The sequence below is a fragment of the Fusarium oxysporum genome, chromosome 7, assembly GCF_000149955.1.
Source record: "Fusarium oxysporum f. sp. lycopersici 4287 chromosome 7, whole genome shotgun sequence".
Lineage (NCBI taxonomy): Eukaryota > Fungi > Ascomycota > Sordariomycetes > Hypocreales > Nectriaceae > Fusarium > Fusarium oxysporum.
Window position 1 is genome coordinate 3,763,748 of NC_030992.1, and position 22,785 is coordinate 3,786,532.

Below are 22,785 nucleotides of genomic sequence, written 5' to 3' on the forward strand. Positions count from 1 at the left end.
AAAAGATCACAACAGACACCAATCAGCCAAGACTCCAAGACAATTACAGCTGCCTTTGTGGAATCATCACAAGTATTGAACGGGATCTTGAATGGAATCATCAAAGAGAGGACGCCACAGCGCCACCTAACGAACGTGATGAGTGGCTGATGGAATGCCCCGCCGCCTTCCCCAGGCAACCTAAGCTCCAGTGACGTGTGCCGCCTGTCACTAAAGCACCTGAAGCTTCCAACTCCAGTGCTGATTTCAGCTCGAGCTTGATTCCACATCAACCTTCTACACATATCACCTAAATCTTCTCATTTCCTTGTCCTGATAACCTTGACTTGTAAAAAGAGGAAACAAAAGCAAATTTTGCCCATCATGGCTTGCCAGCATCTCGACTTGATCGGTACGTGAATCTTCAAAATTGACCCCGCCATTTGATCGACCACCAGTCATGATAGTTGCGACAAGCTCGTGGTCGACCTCGTTAGAACTTTGTAGACTAACTATACTGTAGGGCTGACACCCCCTAACCCTTCTCAGTCCGTCTATCGCGAAGACTGTACTCAATGTTTCGACTCCATCGTAAGACTCCCACTTGCTGAGCGCCAAGCCATTGAAATCCTTAAAGCTTAGCTTGCTGACCAAGTCGAATAGGATGATCCTGCTGGACTCGATGTCTGCCTTCAGTGCTTCAACGGAGGATGCGCTGGCGACCGTAACCATAATAGACTTCACTATGCGCTGACCCAGCATCCTCTCGCTCTCAACATCCGCCGCACAAGAAAGATTGTCGAACGAGACGAACCACCCACCAAGATGTCCAAGCTAGCTATCGCTGCTGAAACTGAGGAGGACCGATATGATACAGCGCTGACTGTCAAGTGCCTCGACTGTAACACCGAACTCGACCGAACACATCCCAAGCTCGCACCTATGGTCGACGGTATCCTCAAGGCGAACACATTTTCTCGAAAGGAAGAGGTTAAGGCATGGGAACAGGAGCTGACCAGCTGCGAGCATATCTTGACGCTACAGCAAGCGCCTGCTAAGAAGATCGAGCAAAACGATCTGAGCCATTGCTACGCTTGCGACCTACCAGAGAACCTTTGGCTGTGTATTGAGTGTGGCAACCTAGGATGTGGCCGTAAGCAGATGGGTGGCGTAGACGGAAATTCGCATGCTCTTGCTCACGCCAACGAGTCCGGTCATGGAGTTGCTGTGAAGCTTGGATCTATCACACCCGAGGGAACCGCCGATATCTACTGCTACAAATGCGATGATGAACGAGTCGACGACAATCTGGGCGAACACCTGAACCACTGGGGCATCGTATTGGCGGAGCGCCAGAAGACGGAAAAGAGCTTGACTGAGATGCAGATCGAACAGAATCTCAAGTGGGACTTTAGCATGACAACGGAAGACGGGAAGGAGCTCAAGCCCTTGTTTGGACCCGGTCTCACTGGTCTGAAGAACCTTGGAAACAGCTGCTACCTGGCCAGTATTATCCAGTGCCTGTTTGACATGCCGTCATTCCAGGACAGATATTTCCGACCCAATGACGACCTGCCCATTGTTCCCGAACCAGCTGCTGATATTGAGACTCAGCTCCGAAAGACAGCCGATGGACTTTTGTCTGGACGATACTCTAAACCTGACGCTGATGTCGCTGGAGAGGGTATCACACACCAGAAGGGTCTTGCGCCAGCCATGCTCAAGCACCTCATCGGCCGAGGACATGAAGAGTTTTCTACAATGCGACAGCAGGATGCCCTCGAATTCCTTCAGCACCTGTTCAAGCTCATCACTCGATCTCCCCACCCCGATGGAAAGGACCCTACACAACCCTTCCGATTTGTTCTTGAGCAAAGACTCCAATGTTTGGGATGCCACAAGGTGCGGTACAGCAGCAACGAGCAAGACAACATTTTCATCGACGTTCCCCTAGAAAAGCTACCTCGGGAGGAGGGTTCGGAGGGCCCAGATGCTTACAAGCCTGTGTCGCTCAAGGAATGTCTCGATAACTTCACAGGAGCCGAGAAGGTTGAGCTGACTTGCTCTGCTTGCGGAAGCAAGGATGGCTTCACCAAGCGATCCTTGTTCAAGACATTCCCAGATACCCTGGTTGTCAACGCACGAAAGATGACTGTGGTCAATTGGGTTCCTATCAAGGTTGATGTTCCTGTCCTTGTACCGGACGAGCCCTTCAACTTGGACGAATATCTATCCAGGGGACTGCAGCCCGGAGAGGAACAACTGCCAGACGAGCCTGAGGTCAAAGCTCCCGCTTTCGAACCGGATGCTGCCGCCCTCGCTCAGCTCGAAGCCATGGGCTTCCCTCGCAACCGTTGCGAGCGTGCTCTTCACGCTACCGGAAACTCTGACGCCAACGCCGCGATGGAATGGTTGTTCGGACACATGGAGGACCCTGACATTGATGCGCCCCTTGATCTTGGTGCTCAAAGTGGTGACGCCAACACCGCCGACCCTGAGAAAATCGAGATGCTCGGAGCTATGGGCTTCGGTGCCCCTCAGGCCAAGAAGGCATTGAAGGAGACAGGTGGTGATGTTGAGCGGGCTGTTGAGTGGCTGTTCAGCCATCCTGACGACCAAGGAATATTTGATGATGATGCTCCCGCCGAAGCAGCTGCTCCCAAGGAACCTGCTGGAAGTGCTGATTTGCCCGCTACTTTCCAACTTCGATCAATCGTGTGCCACAAGGGCACAAGTATCCATGCTGGGTAAGAATTCTTCGTACAAGATAAACATGGAGACATGCTAACTACTTATAGACATTACGTTGCCTTCATCCGCAAGGCTTTGGGAGATGCTAATGTCCCCACTTGGGTGCTCTTCAACGATGAGAAGGTTGTTGAAGCTCACGATGTCGATGAGATGCGCAAGTTTGCGTATGTGTACTTTTTCAAGCGAATCTAGTCGAGGCTATCGACTGTATAGCAATGGGTGAGGCGCAGTTGAATTTGAAGATAGGCTGGTTGCATGAGACGGTGAATGGCGCGAGGTTGAAGGGGCGATGGCAGCTATGGTTCACGCTGCCATGATTTGGTATCCGGGCATTAGAAAAGCAGATGAGACACGTCATGTAGAAGTGACTGGGATATTATGTCTGCGAAGATTAGATAACAAAATATCCTGATACGTATCGTACAAATCCATCATGACCGTTGAATATTGAGTATGGACAAACCAAGTCCCCAAGGCGCCTTGTAACGCCTCTCAAGATAAATCATTCTTGAGTTATGCCGAAATCCACCAAAAGCAACTCATCCATCTCTTTCCCTCCATTATACACTCGAAATCCTCCAGCTTAATCGGTAAATCGATAGCTGACCAAAGTATCAACACGGTGATTCGCCGTGCTGAAGCCCCTCAGTTGTACCTTTTCTCCGTTCTCAATCTCCTTCGCATCCGAGTCACCCCACTCAACAGGGACCTCACTATCCGCATCAGCGTAAACGAGGACGTTAAATGTGCAATCGCCGCTGAGTTGAGGTAGGAACGTAACAGATGCAGTGATTTGGCGGAAAATAGCTGCGATTTCGGCCTGGATCTCTGTTTCTGTCTTTTCGGGGGCTGTGGGCGCGGAACCAGCGGGAGCGGCGTTTTCTTGGTCTTTGGAGGCGGATTTGGAGGACTTGGATTTCTTGACGGGTTGGAAGATTTGAACCTATCTTGGTTAGAGAGCTTGTAAAGGTAGAGAGGATGGAAGACGTACGTCGAATTGCCAGCGCTCGACGTGCTCGCCTGTGTCTTTATCTGTAATGACGATGACAAGCTTGGAGATCTTGCCGCCGACCATCCATTTGTCGAGCTGGGACATGATCTTTTTGATGTAGGCTTTTACTTGATCATCGGCCGAGACTGTACTTTGTTAGTCGCAAGATTCGCAAACGGTCGTTGTGGGGGGAAGGATGATGGGCTTACCCAGCATGTTGAGGCCATATTTCTTGACGCTGGAGGTTGTCAGTTGATGCTCGAGAGAATCGGTCGCAATGTACATACACTGTAAAGTCCTCGGCAGGATAGACACCTCGTTGGAAGCTATAATATCGTTAACAAGATCCATCGACCGATAAAGCGTAGGTTCGCGTACAGAATGCTGTGGATAGAATATTGAAACTGTAAACCCAACGGTTAGCAAACTCTCGCCCAAGTAGGAAATCAGCTTTGTTCAACGTACAAATTCAGCGACAAGACGAGCGCTGCCCTTGAGGGAGAGCTTATGGACCTTGGACTTATCCTTGTCCTTACTCTTGGAAGCTTCCTTTGACGACATTTTCGGCGCTACTGGGATATCAATTGGAATGAAGGGTATCTGCGGGCGGTTGTGACGGGTTGAGTTTGGAAACTGGTGGTTTTGTTTACTTGCGGTTGCGGGGTGGAAGGGGTCCCAGGGGTCTGTGCGGCGGGGTTCACCGAGTCACCGAGCTTCACCTTGATTTATAGCAATGAGTGGTGATAAGAGGTATATTTCTTGACAGTTTACCAACGTGAGAAATGAACTCCTTGAGGCCACTGAATCTGGGCTTGATCATTCTCTGTTATATTTGAATAGTTGTAGTAGTTATTGTAATAATCATTGTAATTGTTATAATAGTCATCGTAGTCGTACTGGGGATCTTCCTCATCATTGTGGTAAGCAGGGTACGTATAATAATCACCTATGACTTGGGACGAATTGCCACTTGATGTGGTTGATGTCGATGTAGAATTTGATGTCGACGAAGTGGAAGTTGAAGGAGGTCTGCGACGCCTTCGTCCTCCCGACGTATCGTTAGCTCCGCTGGCATAAATAGCCCAAGATCGTAGAAATGTTCCAATGGTGAGCATAAGGGGCAGTAACTGTGCGACGGTAGTCAATTCGTAAACGCCTTGGATGTGGTTCCACTGTATAGGAAGTTCGGTCGAGAGAACCAAAAGTGTAAAGATTATGAAGCCAGATATTGCGCGGAGTATTCTGAGTCGCCAAATATTTCTCGACCTGAATATGTTCAGTCGTGCAGTTGAGTAGCTTGGAACGATCTCACCTCGCTCTCCTATGTCGCGAACTCGACTTGGTGACAGTGCAACAAGCGTTCAAAAAGATAAACCCGCCAATGCCGACAAGAATCCCAATGAAGAATATCGAGCCAGCTATGATATATCCCTGACTGTCCAGACCGACCTTGCCAAGTATAAATATCACGTCACGGCAATCACGGTCGAGGTGCGGTAGAAAGGATGTGAAGTACCATGTTCCAATTGACACGTTAGCTGAGAGTACCGTAAGACTCATGAGATGGTAGAAATGTCCATGGCTCTCCTTTGAGAGTTGGAACGGGTCAAGGTGGGCTTGACACCTCGTGAGAATACGCCAGATGTATAATGGAATCTGAAATAGAAAGAATCCCATAGCTAGAAGAAGCAAGAAGTATATGTCGAGTGGCTGAAGGGAGTTGTAAGCTACTCCAATGACGAGAGATGTAGACGCGGCTGCTGAAGAAAATATACTGATAAACCGTAAATCTGCGAGATTCTCCTCAGAGAGGTATTCTATGAGAAGAGAGCCAAGCCATTGTGCGTAAAAGGCGGCTCGAATACCGACTCCGTAGACATCAGAACGGCCCGTGAGAGAGCAAAGCGGCTCGCTTCTGGTATTCATGGTTAAGTCTCATGAGCCATCGAAAAGATGGATGCGAAACATGGGGAACACAGTTCATCCTCCATGGTGACTGGAGTCCGGCGTACACTTATATACCATATCTCAGCTCAGCACCAATTTAAGACTCTCGCATTGTCGCGTAAAGAATGAGACAGACGTACTAGTCAAACTCTCACAACCGGCGCCCAAGGCGATCATGAAGTAGTCCAACAGAGACTATGAAGCTTTTGGCAAAGAGGAGGACAAAGAATGCTTCATGACTTACCTAGGAATAAATATAACAAACCAAAATGCCATATAAATAAGGCGATCAAATGAAAACCAGGAATGACCCAATTACAACTCTGTTACATCGCCCAGTAAGTGAGGCATCGAGGTAACTCCATCCCCAACTTGACAGAACCGAACGGCAGTTTGCATTTTGATAGGCCTTGTGACAGCACTGCAGGGTATGACACCTGTAGCATTCGGGTACCGACTTGAAAGGAGCATACACGATCGTTACGCATATGAGACTGGAGATGTTGTATATTCAAACCTGAAGGGTTGAAAAGCGAGGACACAGCAGGACACACGTGTCGCCTACTGCTTGAACTGTGAATCCAGCTCGATGACTACAAAACCAAGCATTGTCATTGTACAGCTATTAGTTCAATATCACAACATGAAATGCTGTTAACGCATAATATAGTGAATGTGAAGCGACTTGGAAGAAACCTATCGTTCAATCCAGGGTCCTCCGATAAAGGAATTTGAGTACGTACCTTCCCGGGGACAACGGAAAGTGGGTCTGGACAGGAAGGCGAACGGATTTGTCTTATCGATAAGAGATTTTTTGCGCTCGCTCTGTAAAACATCCCACCCATTTTTACGTCGCAATTTGTTCCCAGCCATTCTGCGATACCCTCGACCGCCATTCGTACAACTTCCCCCCAGGTCGAATATCACATAAAATCTTTCACAATGGCTGCCACAAAGCATCTCCTCGCTGACAGCGAGGACGCCATCGTCGACCGACCCTCCAAGAAGACCAAGGTCACCGACGTCGACGAGAAGGCTCGTTTGAAGAAGGAGCGCAAGGAGAAGAAGAAGGACAAGAAGCGCAAGACTGAAGAGCAGGAGACACCTGCTGACAAGACTGGCGATTCTGAGGCTGAGCGTGCTGAGCGCAAGAAGGCTAAGAAGGAAAAGAAGAAGGCGAAGAAGGCCAAGGCCGCTGAGGAGTCTGCTGAGACTACTGAAGCTGCCGAGGAAGCTCCCAAGGAGAAGAAGTCTAAGAAGGAGAAGAAGGTCCCGGTTTCTTATGAGTCTTCTGACGACGCTTCCTCCGACAGCGCTTACGTCCAGACCATGAGCCTCTCCAACGTTCCTCAAGCCGAGATTGACGAATTCCTCTCCAAGAACCAGATCACCATCACCGACCCCAAGACCGAGACCGTCACTCTTCGCCCCGTTTTGGAATTCCACCAACTTCCCGCTACAAACCTCCTTGAGAAGAAGCCCTCGCCATTCGCCAACTACAAGGCTCCTACGCCTATTCAGTCCGCCTCATGGCCCTTCACGCTCTCTGGCCGCGATGTTATCGGTGTCGCTGAGACAGGATCCGGAAAGACCATGGCTTTCGCTCTTCCCTGTGTTGAGGCTGTTTCTGATATCAAGTACAAGGGCACCAAGGCCGTTATTGTTTCGCCTACACGAGAACTTGCCATGCAGACCTATGAGCAGATGGCTTCCGTGGCTGCGCTGAACAAGTTAAAGTGTGTGTGTCTGTACGGTGGTGCTTCCAAGGATGATCAGCGAAACCTTCTCCGATGTGGCGCTGACATTATTGTCGCTACCCCCGGTCGTCTTAAGGACTTCATGTCTGATGGAACTGTTGATCTTAGCCAAGTTACTTTCGCCGTTCTCGACGAGGCTGATCGTATGCTTGACAAGGGTTTCGAGGAGGATATTAAGCAGATCTTGGGTGCTTGCCTTCCCCGCGAGAAGCGCCAGACACTCATGTTTACAGCTACATGGCCTCAATCCGTCCAGGCCCTCGCCTCTTCTTTCATGGTTACCCCCGTCAAGATTGCCATTGGATCTGGCGGTAAGGAAACAGCCGATGGATCTGTTGAGCTGCAAGCCAACACAAGAATTACACAGCGAGTTGAGGTTCTTGAGCCCAGAGAGAAGGAGTTCCGTCTACTTCAGCTTTTGAAGGAGCACCAGCAGGGTAAGCAGAAGAACGACCGTATCTTGGTCTTCTGCCTGTACAAGAAGGAGGCTACACGTGTTGAGAACTTCTTGAGCCGTAAGGGCATCCGCGTTGGTGGCATTCACGGTGATCTGCGACAGGAGCAGCGAACAAGGAGTCTCGAGGCTTTCAAGTCTGGAGCTACTCCTGTTCTTGTTGCTACTGATGTCGCTGCTCGTGGTCTTGATATTCCTGAGGTTAAGCTCGTTATCAACGTTACAGTATGTCCAATCCAAATCGCCACCCGACGTTCGCTAATTTGTCTAGTTCCCCTTGACCATTGAGGATTACGTCCACCGCATTGGCCGAACAGGCCGTGCTGGTAAGACTGGTGAGGCTATCACCTTCTTTACTGTCGAGGACAAGTCGCACTCCGGCTCGTAAGTTCACAAACCCTCTGCGATAGATCCATACTTACATATTCAGGCTCGTCAACATTCTCCGAGGTGCCAACCAGCCCGTGCCTGAAGATCTCCTCAAGTTCGGTACCACCGTTAAGAAGAAGACTCACGACATGTACGGCGCTTTCTTCAAGGATGTCGACATGAACGCCAAGTCGACCAAGATCACATTTGATTAAGAGAATTACAACTATTATGGGGAGCACTATTGTTTTGCGGCTTTGCGACCGCGGACCGAGTTTAGACACTCAAGGATAAAATGGCGCTCGAGGACCAGGCTGCGATGATTAGGTGTTGTTTTCAAAAAGTTTGCTTTTGGAATTTGGTAGACGTACATTAGAAGCAATAATGGGATGGCGGAGCCAGCGATCTTGACGAGAGATTTGATCGGTTGATCTGCGTTGTCTACGACTTTCAGTTGCTTGAGAAGGACAGCTGTAGCGATTGAGACACCGAGTGTGCTCTCGGGAATAAGTGATTTGATCTTGAAGTCGGTTCCGTGTCTTTTGAAGAAGCGCTTGATGAATGCTCCGCTCCAGACGATGCGACACCCCATATTGATGATGTTGGCTAGTACGAGACCGATAGCACCGAGAGGGTAGATTCTCATGAAGAGGAAGGCTGATGTGGCGAAGATGACTGAGAATGCACCCATCCAGACAGATTGGATGTGAACCTCGGCTTCAGTAGCAACTGACGCCACGAATGATTCTGTGAGACCGTTAAGACCCATGAAGGGAATGTAGAAACAGTACGCTGCAAGCACATCACCTGCCCCTGAGCCAGCCCACTGCTTGCCTGCCACAATAGCCAGAAGAGGCGGAGCAGCAAAAGGTCCAAGACTGATGATGATTGAAGTCAAAAGGATGTACAGGCGAAGCAGAGTTTGCAGATTCTGCTTTGCTTCTGTCACTTCCTGAACTGGCTTACCGCCTTGTTTGACAGGTGTCACAGATGACAGCAAGCGAGAGAAGTAACTTCGGCTACTTTCTTCAACAGGCTGGAAGAGAAGACGGGCAAGAAGACTTCCGTAGTTGTTTGCGAGAGCATATGCGCCTTGGACGCTGGCTGATGCGAGAAAGGAGATGAGAAATGTGTCGCCTTGGGTGAGGAGATGCTTGACCACGCTCTGGGCCATCATGCTTCCTGCGAGACCGATCGTTGATCGGTCGAACATGGAGGCCCAGAAACGGTTCTCTTTCGAAGCGATGGTTTTGGGGAGTAGTGAGAAGCCGATTGATGAGGCGAGGCGATATCCTGAGACGAGGTAGACGAGGAGTAGTGAGACACCATAGGTAATCTGTCCAAGGGCGAAAGGCAGCACTCCGATATCATTGTGCTTGGATGCCCAAACAGCAGATCCAAACACAACGATACACCTCAAAAACGTAGCAATCGACTCAGCAGCAGCTCGTGTCCCAAACTGCAGCCTCGTCTGCATGAGAACAAAGCACGGCTCCGACAACAACTCCACCATAGCCGCAAACCCATAGAGATACAGCGATTCAACCAAATACGGCGTAGCAAGCGTAATATCATTCGCATACGCAAGATACATCCACCCCAACCCAAGACTGACAAAACTTCCCAGTCCAATAGCGAGATATCCCAGATTCACCATAGCTTGACTCTCCTCTTTAGCCTGCGATCCCGAATCTCGTCGTTGAATAGCAACACGAAGACTTTCGCGTGCGAAGAAGAGAACTGAGAGGTAGTATACCTCGAGTTGAGTTGATAGGCCTAGTAGCGGTGCTGTGAGATACCGCAGGAGGAGTTGGTTGGCAATGAAAGTTATGAGGCGGGAGGCGAGTTGGAGGATAATTAGGAGGGAAGCGCCTTTGATCATTGAGGGCGTCGGAGGGCTTTCTTTTTCAGGGGAGGGAGACATTTTGGCGGTTGGGGAGAAATGAGCGACTGTGGGTGGAGGGAGGATGTGATGAGGTTGAAGATGAAGATATCGCTGGTTGTTTGACACGTGTTGATGGGAAATGCGGATGTCTCAGTGCCTCAGTGGATTATAGTGGGTGCTAGGGGTGCGGGAGTGCTAATGCAGGGCGGGACCCGCCTGGGAGCTTTTCGCCTTGGCACCCGATATACGATGCAAGAAAACAGACTGATAATGGAATATATACCAAAATAAAATCATCAAATAGCCCCTTAAGCTTATGAGAATTTACCTAAATATTCTTGGTTATTTATAGTTTAGGACTTGAGTTTCATTTCCTCCCCTAGGTGACCTTACTCAGTGATTGACTTCACGTAGATACCGCGAAGCTTTGAGAAGGCTATGAAGGATTGTAAGTTGCCATGCCCAGGGTCATGGTCGAAAGTACCTACCTGTATCTTGATGTTATGGAGTTCAGCGACTTCCATAGGTTGCGGCTGACCTGGCTGCAGAGGTTCTTGCTCAAGAACTGACCCTGCCAAATATCAACCATGTTTCCAGTTCCTTCCTTTACGAGCCAGTTGTAGCATACCTCAGTCCATCCAAGCACGATCTAACTGAACAACAGCATCCGTTTCCATTCATCTTCATCTTCATCATCCACAACATTCGTTACATACTGCATACCTTACATCGAAAAATATGGGTAAGAACAAGAAAAAGAACAAGACCAAGACAAAGAATGGTGAGCAGCAAGGAGAGGGCAGCAAGAATGCCGCAGCCTCCCAAAAAGGCACCCCAACCACTACCGAAGATGTCCAAGCAGCTCCTGACATGGACTGCCCACCATATTCTCTCTCACCACCTCCAAATATCCCCTTGGCAGTTCAATATCACAGAAACATGGTTTACCACCTCCTACAAGCAAACATCACCCTTGAAGATAAAGAAAGAAGCGTCTCTGATGCTTTTGTCACGACACGAAATGCCTCTGAGCGAGCGGCCATGGAAAGAATCGCCACCTTCTTCGGTATATCTCCTGGTGTTAAAAAAAGTACCGTATCCGATGGCTCCGAGCAAGACCTCAATGAGAACATCAGAGCCTTCATTCGAAAGGGCGTGCAATCTGGGCATATTACAGAACAAGATATCGAAAGTTTCGTTACTGAGCAAATAGTACCCTTTGAAGGTCCAACAAGCTACGCTGCTTTTTCTCAGATTCAAACATACCTTGCCCAGTGCGGCGTACCTTTTGTTCATCACCGAACATCTGTTTCTAGTGGTTCAGCTCCTGGGTGTAGCGTAAGAAGCTACATGGCACAGAAGGTCCCTAGCGAGATCATCGAGGTCAACGAGAGCCCCAGCACGTACAAGATTACCAATGCCGAAGAGTAGAATTCTCAAACCGGGAGCATGGTCGACAACCCCGTTCACAAGAGCGACAAATCTGTAGAGGAGGAAGTTGAAGTTGCAGAGTCCGATCAGCCAGAGCATTCCAATCCCGAAGACACAACCTCCATCAATGCCAATTGCAGCGGATATCAGGCTCAGAAAAAGGTTGACGATAGATCGCCTGTGAGCGACGTGGCTTCTAAGGAAAAGGTTGATGAGGGTGATGACCATGGTTCTCAAACCACAGAAGCCCCCCAGTTAGACGACCTCGATGCTCAAGATACAGAGCCTGCCGTAGTTGGAGAGGATGAATCCTGCGGTAACGAGCCCAGGTCGGATACTATCGGCGAGTCGGACTATGATGCGTACGAACGCAAAACCCTAGAATCGTGTGAGGCGGCAGTGGAGCAATCCAACTTTCATAAGCAACGCGCTCAAGAGCAGCTTGAACATGCGACGTCGAAGATTAGCCAATGCGACGAGATGGCTCAACATGCAGCAGCTCTTAGACGCCTGGTAAAGCAAAGGAGGGAGATGGAGAACCAAATGGATTATCACGAACGGGAAATCGAGAATCTTAAGGTCTCAATTCAAGAGGTCTAGCAGACGCCACATAGGGGGTGGCATAGCTCTACTGATTGAGAGTGTTCTTGGGAACATAATAAACGGGTTGAAAGCCAAGGTCACGGCTCGAAAACAAGGCGTCGGTTCTCGCTCGGGAGGAAAGCGTATATCGATTTTTAGTCTATCATTCATGTGGTGTATCATTCAGCGGAAGAGGTCATTGGAAGGAGATTTCTCGGGGAGTCATAGACAAGTCAAATAGACGATGAAGAGACGAAGAGATGCAGTTCACTCTATCCGTTTCGTTGATTACACATTTGAAAGTGACGTATAATTTTGTACCTGAAGCGCCAGAGGTTTTAATGGGAGGCAAGAAAACTTAGGGCCTCTTTTCTTGATATAGATACTACTTTGGTAAATTTAGTATAGACTTAGAAAACCCTTTAATGACTCGTTTTCAACACCCAAGTTTACTATTGGAAGTTCTCTTGCCCCTTGAAGGGTTCCAACGTCCATCAACGCCGATAGATCAACTCCAGAGAATCATTGCCCTTCTTGTCATCAGGTGCCTAGTAAGTTGCAATAAAGGATTCGTTTCATGTAAGCGGAGGAACTTCCCCAGATCCTACGGTAACATGCCCAACCCCGCACAAGCACAGAAGGGCAACGTTATCGGTGATCCAAGGGACAGTACTCCGTACGGAGTAGGCACAGCCAATTCACAAATGTTGGAGATGATATGGGGTGCCCATGGAGAAGCATGCAGTCATACAACTCGGGGGTTGCAGTCAAACATTAGCGGGACGTGTTAAGCATTCAACGGTCCGACAAAAGAGACTAGACTAGGAAGGTCGTAGTGATAAAACGGACATTGTATTCGTCCAACGGTGATTATCCCCTCCCCCGCGGGGATTGTCATAGACCCATGGACATGGAGGATGGAGAGACATACATACTAATCGACTCCATAATACCGCCGATTCAAAAAATGAAGGATTGTACGAGTCGGGTATCCCTGCTCATACCTTCGAGGTCTCCATATCGTGATGCCGGTATCCGTGAGAAACGGTGCAGATCTCGGTGCTTTTGCTAACAAGACTTGGCGCTAGGTGACATTACCGGTCCGACAAGCTAGTGACCAGGGTTGTGTTATTGGGGTGGAGGATTGAGTTTTTGGAAATGGACATGATCATCAACTGACAGAATGGTCTCGCCCCAACATGCGGGGTTTGGGTTCTAAGCGATGCTGATGCTGATGGCTCCATGGAGTGAATGTCTGGGGAATCGAGTGGTTTGTTAGTCGAGAGACTGTTGAGTTAGTGTTGAAGAATCAGCCGCTGATCAGTCGACTTTGGGTGTAAGATGTACAGGCTTTCTCGCTAGCAATGATTCTCAACATATCGTAGTAGTTCAATTGAGCTCTCTAGGAACCTGTACCACGACAGATAGTGCTCGGCACAACCTAAGACCATCAATCGCACACTGCGAGGCTGCAAATTCATCGTGGCAACACCAAACTCCGTATGCATATTGTTGAATCGCCAGCATAAAGTTAAGGTTATGCCCTGAACAAGGGTTTCCCATCCTCTTCTCCAACCACAGCAACAGCCACCAATTCAAGCTACAGCTCTGCCGCCTCACACGCCTTCAGCCTTGTAGCGCCAAGCGCCTCATTCTAAGCGAGGCGCGACGCCATTCCGCAATCACAATAACGCATGAGATTTGTTTCCACATTCAATGCAGATTCTTTATGATGTGATGGTATTGTTATGGTAACTCGTAAAGGTGAGCTGAACTGAACTGAGCTAGAGCTAGAGGTTATTATTAGAGTAGACGTGAAAAAGAAAGAAAGAAAAAAAAAAGAAGTGTTGGGTCTGAATGCCCTCATGAAAAGAAAAGCGACCTTCCACAATAGGGCCGAAGTGGTTGATGGTCTTTGCGCGCGCTACTTGTGAAGCCGCCGGCTCCGAAAGCGTCACCAGCGAAGTTGGGCGTCAGCTGCTTAAACACCTTCTCACAGATGGCTCCTAAACACGCAAACACCATCAGCGAATTAATACTTTTACTATTGAAAATTACTCTCTCTTTTAGCCAGATATCTCTAGTTTCTTGTCGTGGCAAAGGATATCGTCAACTAAACTCATTCACCAAAGTTAAACAAACTTACCAAAAATGGTAATAGGCTCTTCGGCATCTGCGTCGCCGAGCCGGCCTGGCCCGGCTCTTGGCTTGGGGGAAGAGGTATCCACTCTTTAACTTACAACCCCAGGCCATGGGGATATGTACTCCAAATACCTGAATGTGGAGATGAGTCCGTTAAGAACGAGGGCGCCGAGAAAAAAGACCTGGGGAAAATGGAGTTCGTTTGGGGAAGCTTGTTTGCTCTGACAGGTTCTACAGCCCAAGACGACGAGATAGTTTACACATAGTTGTAACGCACTACATCTTTTACTATAGCTATATCATCATATGGAATAGACAAAACGCCACCATCTACCCGTCCTTTTAGGTCAAGCCGCTCTCCACGGCGAAGGCGTTTTATCTCCCTCGCCAGTGACGACACTCCCTGGGGGGAGGGAAATAAACCACCACCACACTAGGACTTTGCTGAACCAATGAACCACATGACCTCCTCACCCCCAGCTTAGCTTTTTTAACTACACCATCGTAAGTTGATGGTGCGGCTGCTCCGCACTCCACTAGCTCGGACAAGCCGTGGAATAGCTTTAGCTCCAACCTAGCTTTTTAGCTTCTGGGGGGAGGTAATGTTACGCAAGAGGTTTTGGTTATGCAGGTTTAAGTATAACAACACAGAAGCTTATGATACTTGTTTGGGGTTTAAAAAGAGACAATCTCCCGCGTTTGATTTTGGGCTTTGCTCTCCTTTTCTATCATCACACACACACACACTTCACTTGTTTATACACTCTTAGTTCTCATTGCACACTCTTGCTTGAGTGTCGATCTTCATTATGAACGCAATTCGAAGGGCATCCCTCAGCAAGCCCGAGGAGGCTGGCAAGGCATGGCCTGCTATCGCCATCGGCTTGTTTGTCGCCTTTGGTGGTGTTCTCTACGGGTAAGTCACACTCCCTTTCACCTGAAGAAACATCGTGAGGTTAACAATCGCAGTTATGACACAGGTACCATCTCTGGTATTTTGGCCATGCCCTACTGGCAGCGACTCTTCAGCACCGGCTACACAGACTCCAAGGGCAACCCCAACATCACAACGGGCCAAGAGTCCAGCATCGTCTCCATCCTCTCAGCCGGCACATTCTTCGGCGCTCTCTCTTCTCCCTTCATGACTGACTACATCGGTCGTCGTCCCGGTCTCATGATCGCCACTTGGGTCTTCAACCTCGGTGTCGCTCTCCAAACTGCTGCTACTGCTATCCCCATGTTCTTGGCTGGTCGATTCTTCGCCGGTTTTGGTGTTGGTCAAATTTCCGCTATTAGTAAGTTCACCACATGACAGCTTCAGAGTTCCGGTCTAACCAACACGACTTTTAGTCCCCCTGTACCAGTCTGAGACAGCACCAAAGTGGATTCGAGGTGCCATCGTCGGTTCATACCAATGGGCCATCACAATCGGTCTCCTCCTCGCTGCCATCGTAAACAACGCGACAGGCAAGCGCAACGACACAGGCTCATACCGTATCCCCATCGCCGTTCAATTCGCCTACTCCCTCGTCCTCTTCGGTGGCATGCTCATCCTCCCCGAAACACCTCGATTCCTCATCAAGAAAGACCGTCACGACGATGCCTCTCGCGCTCTCTCCAAGATCCGCCGTCTCTCTCCTGATCACCCTGCTGTTCAGGCTGAGCTCAGCGAGATCAAGGCGAACCACGACCATGAGATGAGCCTCGGAACATCTTCATACATTGACTGCTTCAAGCCTCCTATTCTGAAGCGCCAGTTCACTGGTTGTGCTCTCCAGGCTCTTCAGCAGCTCACTGGTATCAACTTCATCGTAAGTTCTCGCTTCACTATCTCATGGTTATGAGACATGGCTAACAAGCTTTAGTTTTACTATGGTACCAAGTACTTTGAGAACTCCGGTATCTCGAGCGGTTTCACCATTTCCATGATCACATCAGCCATCAACGTCGCTTCCACACTCCCTGGAATGTACGCCATTGACAAGTGGGGTCGTCGTCCTCTTCTCCTCTGGGGTGCCGTCGGCATGTGTGTCTCTCAGTTCATCGTCGCCATGTCCGGTACCTTCTCCACCGGCCAAGATAGCGCCGGAGTTATCTTCGTCAAGAGCTTGGCTGGCCAGAGGGCTGCTGTCTCTTTCGTCTGTATCTACATCTTCTTCTTCGCCTCAACCTGGGGTCCCCTGGCTTGGGTCGTCACTGGCGAGATCTTCCCTCTCCAGACCCGTGCCAAGTCCCTCAGTATGACCACCGCCACCAACTGGCTCTTCAACTGGGCCATCGCCTACTCTACCCCCTACCTCGTCGACTACGGTTCCGGCAAGGCCAACCTCCAGTCCAAGATCTTCTTCATCTGGTTCGGCTGCTGTTTCCTGTGCATCGCCTTCGTCTACTTCTTCATCTACGAGACCAAGGGTCTGTCCCTCGAGGAGGTTGATCAGCTCTACGACGAGGTCAGCGTTGCCCGAAAGTCCGTTGGATGGAAGCCCCATGACACCTGGGAGCACCGCAACAGTGTTGCTGGAGCTGGTGGCAAGATGTTGAACGAGGGTCACGAGCAGGGTGAGGTTTCTCACACCGAAAAGAATGAGGTTTAAAGAATAGAATCTTGTAATGATATCGATTGATGAGGAGGATGTCGGTGGGATTACCGAATTTGGAAGTTCTGCTGGTCGGCGCTCCACATGAGCCGGCCGGATCGGCCCCACACGGTCGGAAGACTACGATTATGAGATGAGATAAATAGCTGATATCCATGACTTTATTACTTTTGTTCATTTGATCTCCGTCAAAGTGACCCCTTATATGATGTACAAGAATGCTTTGATATAGACCGGTATCAGTGCCTCTAAACTCACAGGTGTCCTTACGAAGAACACCTTACATCTTCTAAGTTTGTATCAATGTTGAAGCACAAAGTTTAGAGACAAACCAAGCACTGTATGTGCCCATTAAACATTACATACAGTCATTTGATAGGCCAAGCAGTCCATTAGGTACACCATGGCGCCCCTCATGTGAGGCCATTCAGCCTCACGTGCAACAATGAATAAGGGACTTGTGAGGTGGATGGACATACGGACCGACGTCTTCATCATGGAATGTTCCCTTCAATAAGCTTTCGAAGACTAAAACTCGTGATAAAAAATTTCCATGGATGCTCAAGGCTTTTGTGAAGCCCAGATATCACGATGCTTGGGCCCGTAGACTTAGAACTTATGACCAAAAGATTTATTCTAAGAAGCTTTTATGCCCTATCTTGCACTTGATATAAGCTTTTAATCAGCCATGTATCGAAGTGCCATTTATCAAAGCTAGCTGATTTCTACTCTAGTCCGCCAGATAATATCTGCAATAAAAATGACTCTAGACTGCTCCATCTGAGCACATTCTTTTCCATCGACTGTTAATATGCCCCTCATCTAATATGTTAATCGTCGAAATAAAAGTGAGAAAGGCCGACTAGTATGACATTTCCATCTTTTCCGCCTTCTTCTCCTTGAGCGTGGCAGTCTTGTGCTGCATCTGCATACAATACACTTCAGTCGATCTCGCTAGTCGTCGTCTTGGCATCAGATCCATCTGGAGGGATAGTCAAAATAACCTCGCGAGATGATTTTGTATCAACCCGTCAGGATCTTTTCAGAGTATAAGATTCTTCGAGTTTATCTCAGTGGCGAAGCTGAGAAGGGTGAGATTCAATATATCAATATCCATCATCGTGCATCCAGAACAGATATTACCTCATACCAACCTGCACGATCTGCTCGTAAAGAGAGTCTCCCGTAGTTTCTTTCGGAGTCTATCGCCACTTGCCCTCCCCATTCTCCTCTACAATTCCATGAAGTCGGAAAATTTGTAGGGTTATGGAGATATAGATATCGTCCATCTTCTGCGACGCGCATTGCAGGTCAATGGAGTTTTCTGAGAATCGAATGGTCTCCCCCGTCGTATGGAAATGCCGCATCTTCCAATATATATAGTATAGTCTTATTGTACTGGACAGGATAGCCATAGTGTTCTCGGTAGTGATCAAGGCTAAAGCTTTCGAACTTTTCCGGGTTGTCTCCATTCACTTACTGCTCGAATGAGATCTTGCCGTCTTGGGTTTTTGGCACTTAGGGAGTCAGAAGACATTTAACCTCTTTTGTCGTTTTGTCGTTTTTCTTTTTGCTTCTTTATTGCCCAGTCGTCGTAGTGTTAGGTCGCATTTAGAGTGCGTAGTGTATGTCGCTTAGCTGAGCGGGATCATTGCCTTGACGAGTGTACCAGCTGCCTCCTGTCCTACATAGCAGCGGATACTCTCATATCCACAGATTATCTGGTAATGTCATGAGCTCTGGAGTCGGCGGCCAAGAACCATGAATGGCCTGTACATGTCGAATTGGATAATGTGGCTGCGGTCTCTAAGCTTACACACAGTAAGCAAAGAGGAGTCAGGGTAAGCGCTCTTGAACGAAGAACTCGCTCTTGTCCTTGATTGTACCATCAGGCATCTCAACTTGAAGGAAGAGCTCGTAATCCTCGGGGTAGGGGACATGGTTGATGATGGGCCAGGGACTGTGGTGGCAGTACCAATTTTGAGCAGTTCAAAATATCCCTGTCCATTAAAACCCCCATGATTCACAAGATCTCCCAGATGACGAATCGAAACTTCTGGAATTGTGTTCGTGGTATAAGTTCTTTTAGAATGAGGGAAACGTCCCTCGAGGGTCTATACCAAACGTGACGAACTTGACCGCCTGAATCTTGGCCTGGTCTCACACGGTTTCATTGATGCGCCTTGGCGTTATGGCGGAGGAAGCATCCCCGTAGAGTCAGGGATAGGTGCACCGTATGTCGTGGTATTGTATCTTCGCTATTCAATAGAGTAATGTTCTCCAATGATCCTCTTCGGCGGACCGCCAAAAGTCGGTTATGCGCTCTAAGCGTTGCTCAGCTAGATCCAGACTCTCCTTGAGCTCTTCGTGGAGATGAAGAGCTCGTTGTTGCTTTCACGGAGATGATCATTCTGGTCGTTCACGAATTGGTTCTCCTCCTGCAGAAGCTTGACGCGGTCCTACCTCCAGCCAAGACAGGGGGCTAAACTCAACTGTCTTACTGGCAACCCAGAGCTGGAAACCGGCCCACTGGCCGTTGAGGAAGATGTTTCCTCAGCTATAGCTGTAGGACCCATGTGTGCCTGGTGTGTTGGCTTCACGGCAGTTAGATGAGATTCGTCATTGTCAAACTGCCATGCTCATTATATGTTGACACTCGCAAGTATATATATGCGCGCAAGATGGCCCTTCAACTTTTCTAGAATATCGCGGCGTATTCTCTGTATTTGACTGGAAACTCCCAGCGGCTGAGATACCGTCCAGGTTGTGAAGGCCTAAGATCTTGCTGCCCTGGAAGATTAGGGAGGGAGCCTTTCGGGCTTCATTGTGGGTAAACTGACAAGATACATCTTGGATATGATAGGTAACAAAGAAAAGACAGTTTGTAAAGCGACGTAAGGCGAGAAATTGCTTCAATACAAGCTATATTGTAGGCAGGCTGAAAGTAAAGGGCTCATAACGGATGTGCCAATTTGGCAGCAATCGTAAATGCACTTATAGGTATGACAGGCACCAGACCCATCCTCTTGGATCATGGAGAATGGTCGAGTCGAGTCCAAAGTATGGATTGATGCTGTCCTTGTAAAATTCCGCTGTTGGTCATCCTCAGTAGTATTCCTATGCGAATGCCACCGCAACTGGGCTTTGTTCATGCAGGCTATAGTGACGGGGAGAATACCGATCGACTCTGTCAAGACGCCGATGAGTATCAGCCTGTCGTCGGTGGAGATGCTCTCCAAATAGTGAAGCCATGCAGACTCTTTTCCGACTTTGCTGAAGTCGAGTCAACAGTGAGTTTGTACTTATTCACATATCTCATCAACCTTGTGCAATCTTTTGAGTCCTGGGCTGGCCCCCTCCGTGCCAGTGCGCGAAACGGCGTCAACGTCTATAGACTTGTGGCCTGAAGACTAACTGTTAGTTCCTTTATTATTTCAAGGATTTCTACTGAGCTATTTATTAGTAATTTTAAAACTCACTGTAGTTATAATATTAACAATAGAAGGCTTAGCGGTGTTAGATGTTGTGGTGCTCTCGGCAGTAGGAGGGCCTCTGACAATAGCAGCGACCAGGATCACTATGTCACGCTGGCTGGCGTTGACATTTACCCATCCATAGCATCCAACGTGGCTGAATGATCACTTGTTTTTGGTCCCGGTGATTAGTAGAACACTGCGGGCTGCGGCGGATTCTGCGACTGTTGCCTCGTTCTCTGCGTATGCTGCATAGGAGAACTCGTTGAGGTGAGCTCTGGGAGGATGGTATATATAATATTGAGGATCCCTGACTATCCGGCGATTAAAAGAACAGTTCATTACTTCTTGAACCCGTCTCAGATGGATCGGGTTTATATATAACTATGACTAGTCGAAGCCAACGTTGGCGAACACTGCCGATGAGTGAGTGCCTCTACAGCCCGGCCGTGGAGGGTTCGTGCGGCATCGTGGTCGAAGATCCCGAGCTCGGCTCATACATAGGATAGTGAAATGGTCTTATGAGGAAGACAGTGTGTGGCGTCTACGCGACAGAGTTCGCCAAAGGCGAGTTGCCGGTTTCGCTCGAGGGCGGCGATCTGTTGTTTCATCGTTTCCTGGTTACGGCGATGGGAGAGCCTTGTTCGGTACGGATGCGTAAACCTGGGTTGTTGGCTGCCTGCTCCTCGTAGTGTAAATTAAAGTTCATAGAAAAGGAAATCGACGGTCTCGGGTCCATCTATAGAGTCAGACCGGCGCCGGACATGGACGGTATAGCGAATGCCTTCCTTGGCTAGCTGGTCTACTGATAGTGCCAGAAGGAGCCTCGTTTCTAAGTGATGAGAAGACTTAGTTTAGGTAATTTTGGTATATCTTAGCAAGCCTTTAGATCAGTTTATGTTGGCATCCTGATTCAATGTTAAAAAATTTCCTAGTCCCTCAGGCTTAGTGGCATCGTTGCCTCCAGGTATACCGCAACGAGTCTTAGTTTGCTCATCATCTCAGAGGAAGATGTGGTTCCAATGGTCGGATTTAGAAACATTATGCTCAGCCATAAGGACATAATGATCTAAAGCAACGGTGTACTTCTGACCGGTTTCTTTCTTACTACCAGAAGCCTACTTCTTGGCCTCCTTGCGGGCATTTCCCTCGAGACGACTGGAAGGCTTCTACTGGGCGGCTCAATAATTGTAAGTGCATGATGGAGCGTTTTGGTCTGGGTCACAATAACCCTGAAGTGGCGTACGAACTTGGCACCGCGTGCATCTTTGGCATTCTGGTTGCCGAATACTTTTACATAGCAGGCAATCTCACAGTGGTATTAACTGCGCCCCAGATAACACCGGGCAAGTACCGACTTGTCTTTGCGGGTGAAACCTCCTGGATTGTCATGGACCTTGTCATGCAGACTGCCACCAGCGTGAAACTGCCGAACAGTTTCCGGTTCATTAGGAATAGTAGTTCCATAGTTTCCCGGATTCGCAGGTAATTCTTTTCGGGTTAGGCTTCCTCTGATGCGATCTTCCATTCATCTCCTGCCAGGTCTGAATGAGTCTATCAACAGATAGACTCGGCAAGTCCTCATGGATCAGGGGTCTGATGGCTATTAGCCACTTGAGAAGGGTCATCATAAGTCGCAGCTGGTTATTCTTAAATAGATTAATCAAGGGGAATTCCTCCACGACGATGTCCCTGACCTTGTCCCAATTATCGAAGGCCGAAGAAATGGCAAACAGGCAGCTTCCTGTTGCTCGATGTGCCTAGACTCTCAGCTGCTGGGGCGTCTCGAAGCTTTTGTCGACTTCGATATCGACTATGTCGTGGCTCTCTACAAGCTGGCGCCAGGTATACATATCGCAGTAGTTACTAGCGTTGGCAGCTATAGCTCTAGAACTGAAGTTAAATGGGAGCTCCTTTGCGCTATATGAGCTAGGTGTAGCCGTGGAAGTTCCTCACTTATATAGTTCGAAAGGATAAGTTCCCCTTCCATTAGTCATATATCAGGGTGCCAGTTGCCAGCCTGTTTTTGTTTGAAGTCTTTTGCTTGTTGAGATAGTCCAAGCCGATGAATCCAGTTGCTTGGTCGTCGACGTTGCTGGTGCTGTATCCGAACGGTGTGGCTAGAGCACTGGTGGAGTGCGACATGACTCTAGACCTAGTCCTCAGGGCAATGGGTTATTCATATGCCGAGCTAGGGTAGTCTCTTTGTATCCCTGGGTAATATTGTCAAACTCTCGTATGACACGGTGGGCGATTGCAATATTATACTTGATATGCCCGATCTTTGACAACTCTGTTTCACGTCGTTTGCTCTTCTCCTTCCTGGAGGGGGTTGTTGATAGGGCCAGTTCCATTGGTAAAGGCCAGGCATTGGTCATACCTATTTTGGATGATGACTGCACAGCATGTTCCAAAGAGCACTTGGGG

At 48.7% G+C, this 22,785-nt stretch overlaps 10 protein-coding genes across 11 annotated transcripts; 5 read left to right on the forward strand and 5 right to left on the reverse strand.

Moving 5' to 3' along the window:
- The first annotated feature begins 42 nt into the window (after positions 1-42).
- On the forward strand, positions 43-3,202 carry FOXG_10614 (ubiquitin thiolesterase). Of its 2 annotated transcripts, XM_018390053.1 has the most exons (4): positions 43-391; positions 503-570; positions 643-2,726; positions 2,778-3,202. In XM_018390053.1, the coding sequence occupies exons 1-4, from the start codon at positions 364-366 to the stop codon at positions 2,920-2,922; spliced, it is 2,325 nt and encodes a 774-aa protein (XP_018248435.1). In that variant the 5' UTR covers positions 43-363; the 3' UTR covers positions 2,923-3,202. The 2 variants fall into 2 exon arrangements, with proteins under 2 accessions (XP_018248435.1, XP_018248436.1); XM_018390054.1 differs by having other exon boundaries at positions 643-3,202.
- Positions 2,992-4,367, reverse strand: FOXG_10615 (mitotic spindle assembly checkpoint protein MAD2). Its single transcript, XM_018390055.1, has 6 exons — positions 4,187-4,367; positions 4,100-4,125; positions 4,009-4,047; positions 3,931-3,959; positions 3,722-3,867; positions 2,992-3,673 (listed from the first exon to the last, which is right to left on the reverse strand). The coding sequence occupies exons 1-6, from the start codon at positions 4,280-4,282 to the stop codon at positions 3,314-3,316; spliced, it is 696 nt and encodes a 231-aa protein (XP_018248437.1). The 5' UTR covers positions 4,283-4,367; the 3' UTR covers positions 2,992-3,313.
- A 39-nt stretch (positions 4,368-4,406) lies between these two features.
- Positions 4,407-6,343, reverse strand: FOXG_20337 (uncharacterized protein). The gene is made up of 3 exons (XM_018400620.1): positions 5,913-6,343; positions 5,034-5,734; positions 4,407-4,987 (listed from the first exon to the last, which is right to left on the reverse strand). Exons 2-3 carry the CDS (start codon positions 5,645-5,647, stop codon positions 4,489-4,491), a joined length of 1,113 nt encoding a protein of 370 aa, XP_018248438.1. The 5' UTR covers positions 5,648-5,734; positions 5,913-6,343; the 3' UTR covers positions 4,407-4,488.
- A 138-nt stretch (positions 6,344-6,481) lies between these two features.
- Positions 6,482-10,254, forward strand: FOXG_10616 (ATP-dependent RNA helicase DBP3). Its single transcript, XM_018390056.1, has 3 exons — positions 6,482-8,104; positions 8,151-8,263; positions 8,310-10,254. Exons 1-3 carry the CDS (start codon positions 6,611-6,613, stop codon positions 8,461-8,463), a joined length of 1,761 nt encoding a protein of 586 aa, XP_018248439.1. The 5' UTR covers positions 6,482-6,610; the 3' UTR covers positions 8,464-10,254.
- Positions 7,945-10,261, reverse strand: FOXG_10617 (oligosaccharidyl-lipid flippase family protein). The gene is made up of 2 exons (XM_018390057.1): positions 8,620-10,261; positions 7,945-8,562 (listed from the first exon to the last, which is right to left on the reverse strand). Exons 1-2 carry the CDS (start codon positions 10,170-10,172, stop codon positions 8,490-8,492), a joined length of 1,626 nt encoding a protein of 541 aa, XP_018248440.1. The 5' UTR covers positions 10,173-10,261; the 3' UTR covers positions 7,945-8,489.
- Positions 10,262-10,526: 265 nt separating this feature from the next.
- On the reverse strand, positions 10,527-10,722 carry FOXG_20338 (uncharacterized protein; the record flags this gene model as incomplete). The annotated part of the gene is made up of 2 exons (XM_018400621.1): positions 10,527-10,569; positions 10,622-10,722. 2 exons carry the CDS (start codon positions 10,720-10,722, stop codon positions 10,527-10,529), a joined length of 144 nt encoding a protein of 47 aa, XP_018248441.1.
- Positions 10,723-10,871: 149 nt separating this feature from the next.
- FOXG_10618 (uncharacterized protein) lies at positions 10,872-11,564 on the forward strand (the record flags this gene model as incomplete). Its single annotated transcript, XM_018390058.1, has 1 exon — positions 10,872-11,564. The coding sequence occupies one exon, from the start codon at positions 10,872-10,874 to the stop codon at positions 11,562-11,564; it is 693 nt and encodes a 230-aa protein (XP_018248442.1).
- Positions 11,565-11,582: 18 nt separating this feature from the next.
- On the forward strand, positions 11,583-12,172 carry FOXG_10619 (uncharacterized protein; the record flags this gene model as incomplete). Its single annotated transcript, XM_018390059.1, has 1 exon — positions 11,583-12,172. One exon carries the CDS (start codon positions 11,583-11,585, stop codon positions 12,162-12,164), a length of 582 nt encoding a protein of 193 aa, XP_018248443.1. The 3' UTR covers positions 12,165-12,172.
- A 2,739-nt stretch (positions 12,173-14,911) lies between these two features.
- Positions 14,912-17,132, forward strand: FOXG_10620 (uncharacterized protein). Its single transcript, XM_018390060.1, has 4 exons — positions 14,912-15,204; positions 15,258-15,583; positions 15,639-16,099; positions 16,154-17,132. Exons 1-4 carry the CDS (start codon positions 15,098-15,100, stop codon positions 16,880-16,882), a joined length of 1,623 nt encoding a protein of 540 aa, XP_018248444.1. The 5' UTR covers positions 14,912-15,097; the 3' UTR covers positions 16,883-17,132.
- Positions 17,133-21,476: 4,344 nt separating this feature from the next.
- On the reverse strand, positions 21,477-21,807 carry FOXG_20339 (uncharacterized protein; the record flags this gene model as incomplete). The annotated part of the gene is made up of 2 exons (XM_018400622.1): positions 21,477-21,527; positions 21,673-21,807. 2 exons carry the CDS (start codon positions 21,805-21,807, stop codon positions 21,477-21,479), a joined length of 186 nt encoding a protein of 61 aa, XP_018248445.1.
- Between the last annotated feature and the right edge of the window lie 978 nt (positions 21,808-22,785).

Coding starts and splice junctions, on each gene's coding strand:
- FOXG_10617 (XM_018390057.1), bottom strand. CDS start 10,172: ATGTCTCCCTCCCCTGAAAAAGAAAGCCCTCCGACGCCCTCAATGATC. Junction 8,563..8,619: donor ATCCCATTATTGCTTCTAAT/GTACGTCTACCA, acceptor TAATCATCGCAG/CCTGGTCCTCGAGCGCCATT.
- FOXG_10620 (XM_018390060.1), top strand. CDS start 15,098: ATGAACGCAATTCGAAGGGCATCCCTCAGCAAGCCCGAGGAGGCTGGC. Junction 15,584..15,638: donor TGGTCAAATTTCCGCTATTA/GTAAGTTCACCA, acceptor CACGACTTTTAG/TCCCCCTGTACCAGTCTGAG. Junction 16,100..16,153: donor TCACTGGTATCAACTTCATC/GTAAGTTCTCGC, acceptor AACAAGCTTTAG/TTTTACTATGGTACCAAGTA.
- FOXG_10616 (XM_018390056.1), top strand. CDS start 6,611: ATGGCTGCCACAAAGCATCTCCTCGCTGACAGCGAGGACGCCATCGTC. Junction 8,105..8,150: donor AGCTCGTTATCAACGTTACA/GTATGTCCAATC, acceptor TAATTTGTCTAG/TTCCCCTTGACCATTGAGGA. Junction 8,264..8,309: donor GACAAGTCGCACTCCGGCTC/GTAAGTTCACAA, acceptor TTACATATTCAG/GCTCGTCAACATTCTCCGAG.
- FOXG_10615 (XM_018390055.1), bottom strand. CDS start 4,282: ATGTCGTCAAAGGAAGCTTCCAAGAGTAAGGACAAGGATAAGTCCAAG. Junction 4,126..4,186: donor CTCGTCTTGTCGCTGAATTT/GTACGTTGAACA, acceptor TTGGGTTTACAG/TTTCAATATTCTATCCACAG. Junction 3,868..3,930: donor ATATGGCCTCAACATGCTGG/GTAAGCCCATCA, acceptor AACAAAGTACAG/TCTCGGCCGATGATCAAGTA.
- FOXG_20337 (XM_018400620.1), bottom strand. CDS start 5,647: ATGAATACCAGAAGCGAGCCGCTTTGCTCTCTCACGGGCCGTTCTGAT. Junction 4,988..5,033: donor TCGCGACATAGGAGAGCGAG/GTGAGATCGTTC, acceptor GAACATATTCAG/GTCGAGAAATATTTGGCGAC.
- FOXG_10614 (XM_018390053.1), top strand. CDS start 364: ATGGCTTGCCAGCATCTCGACTTGATCG. Junction 571..642: donor CTCAATGTTTCGACTCCATC/GTAAGACTCCCA, acceptor CAAGTCGAATAG/GATGATCCTGCTGGACTCGA. Junction 2,727..2,777: donor GGCACAAGTATCCATGCTGG/GTAAGAATTCTT, acceptor AACTACTTATAG/ACATTACGTTGCCTTCATCC.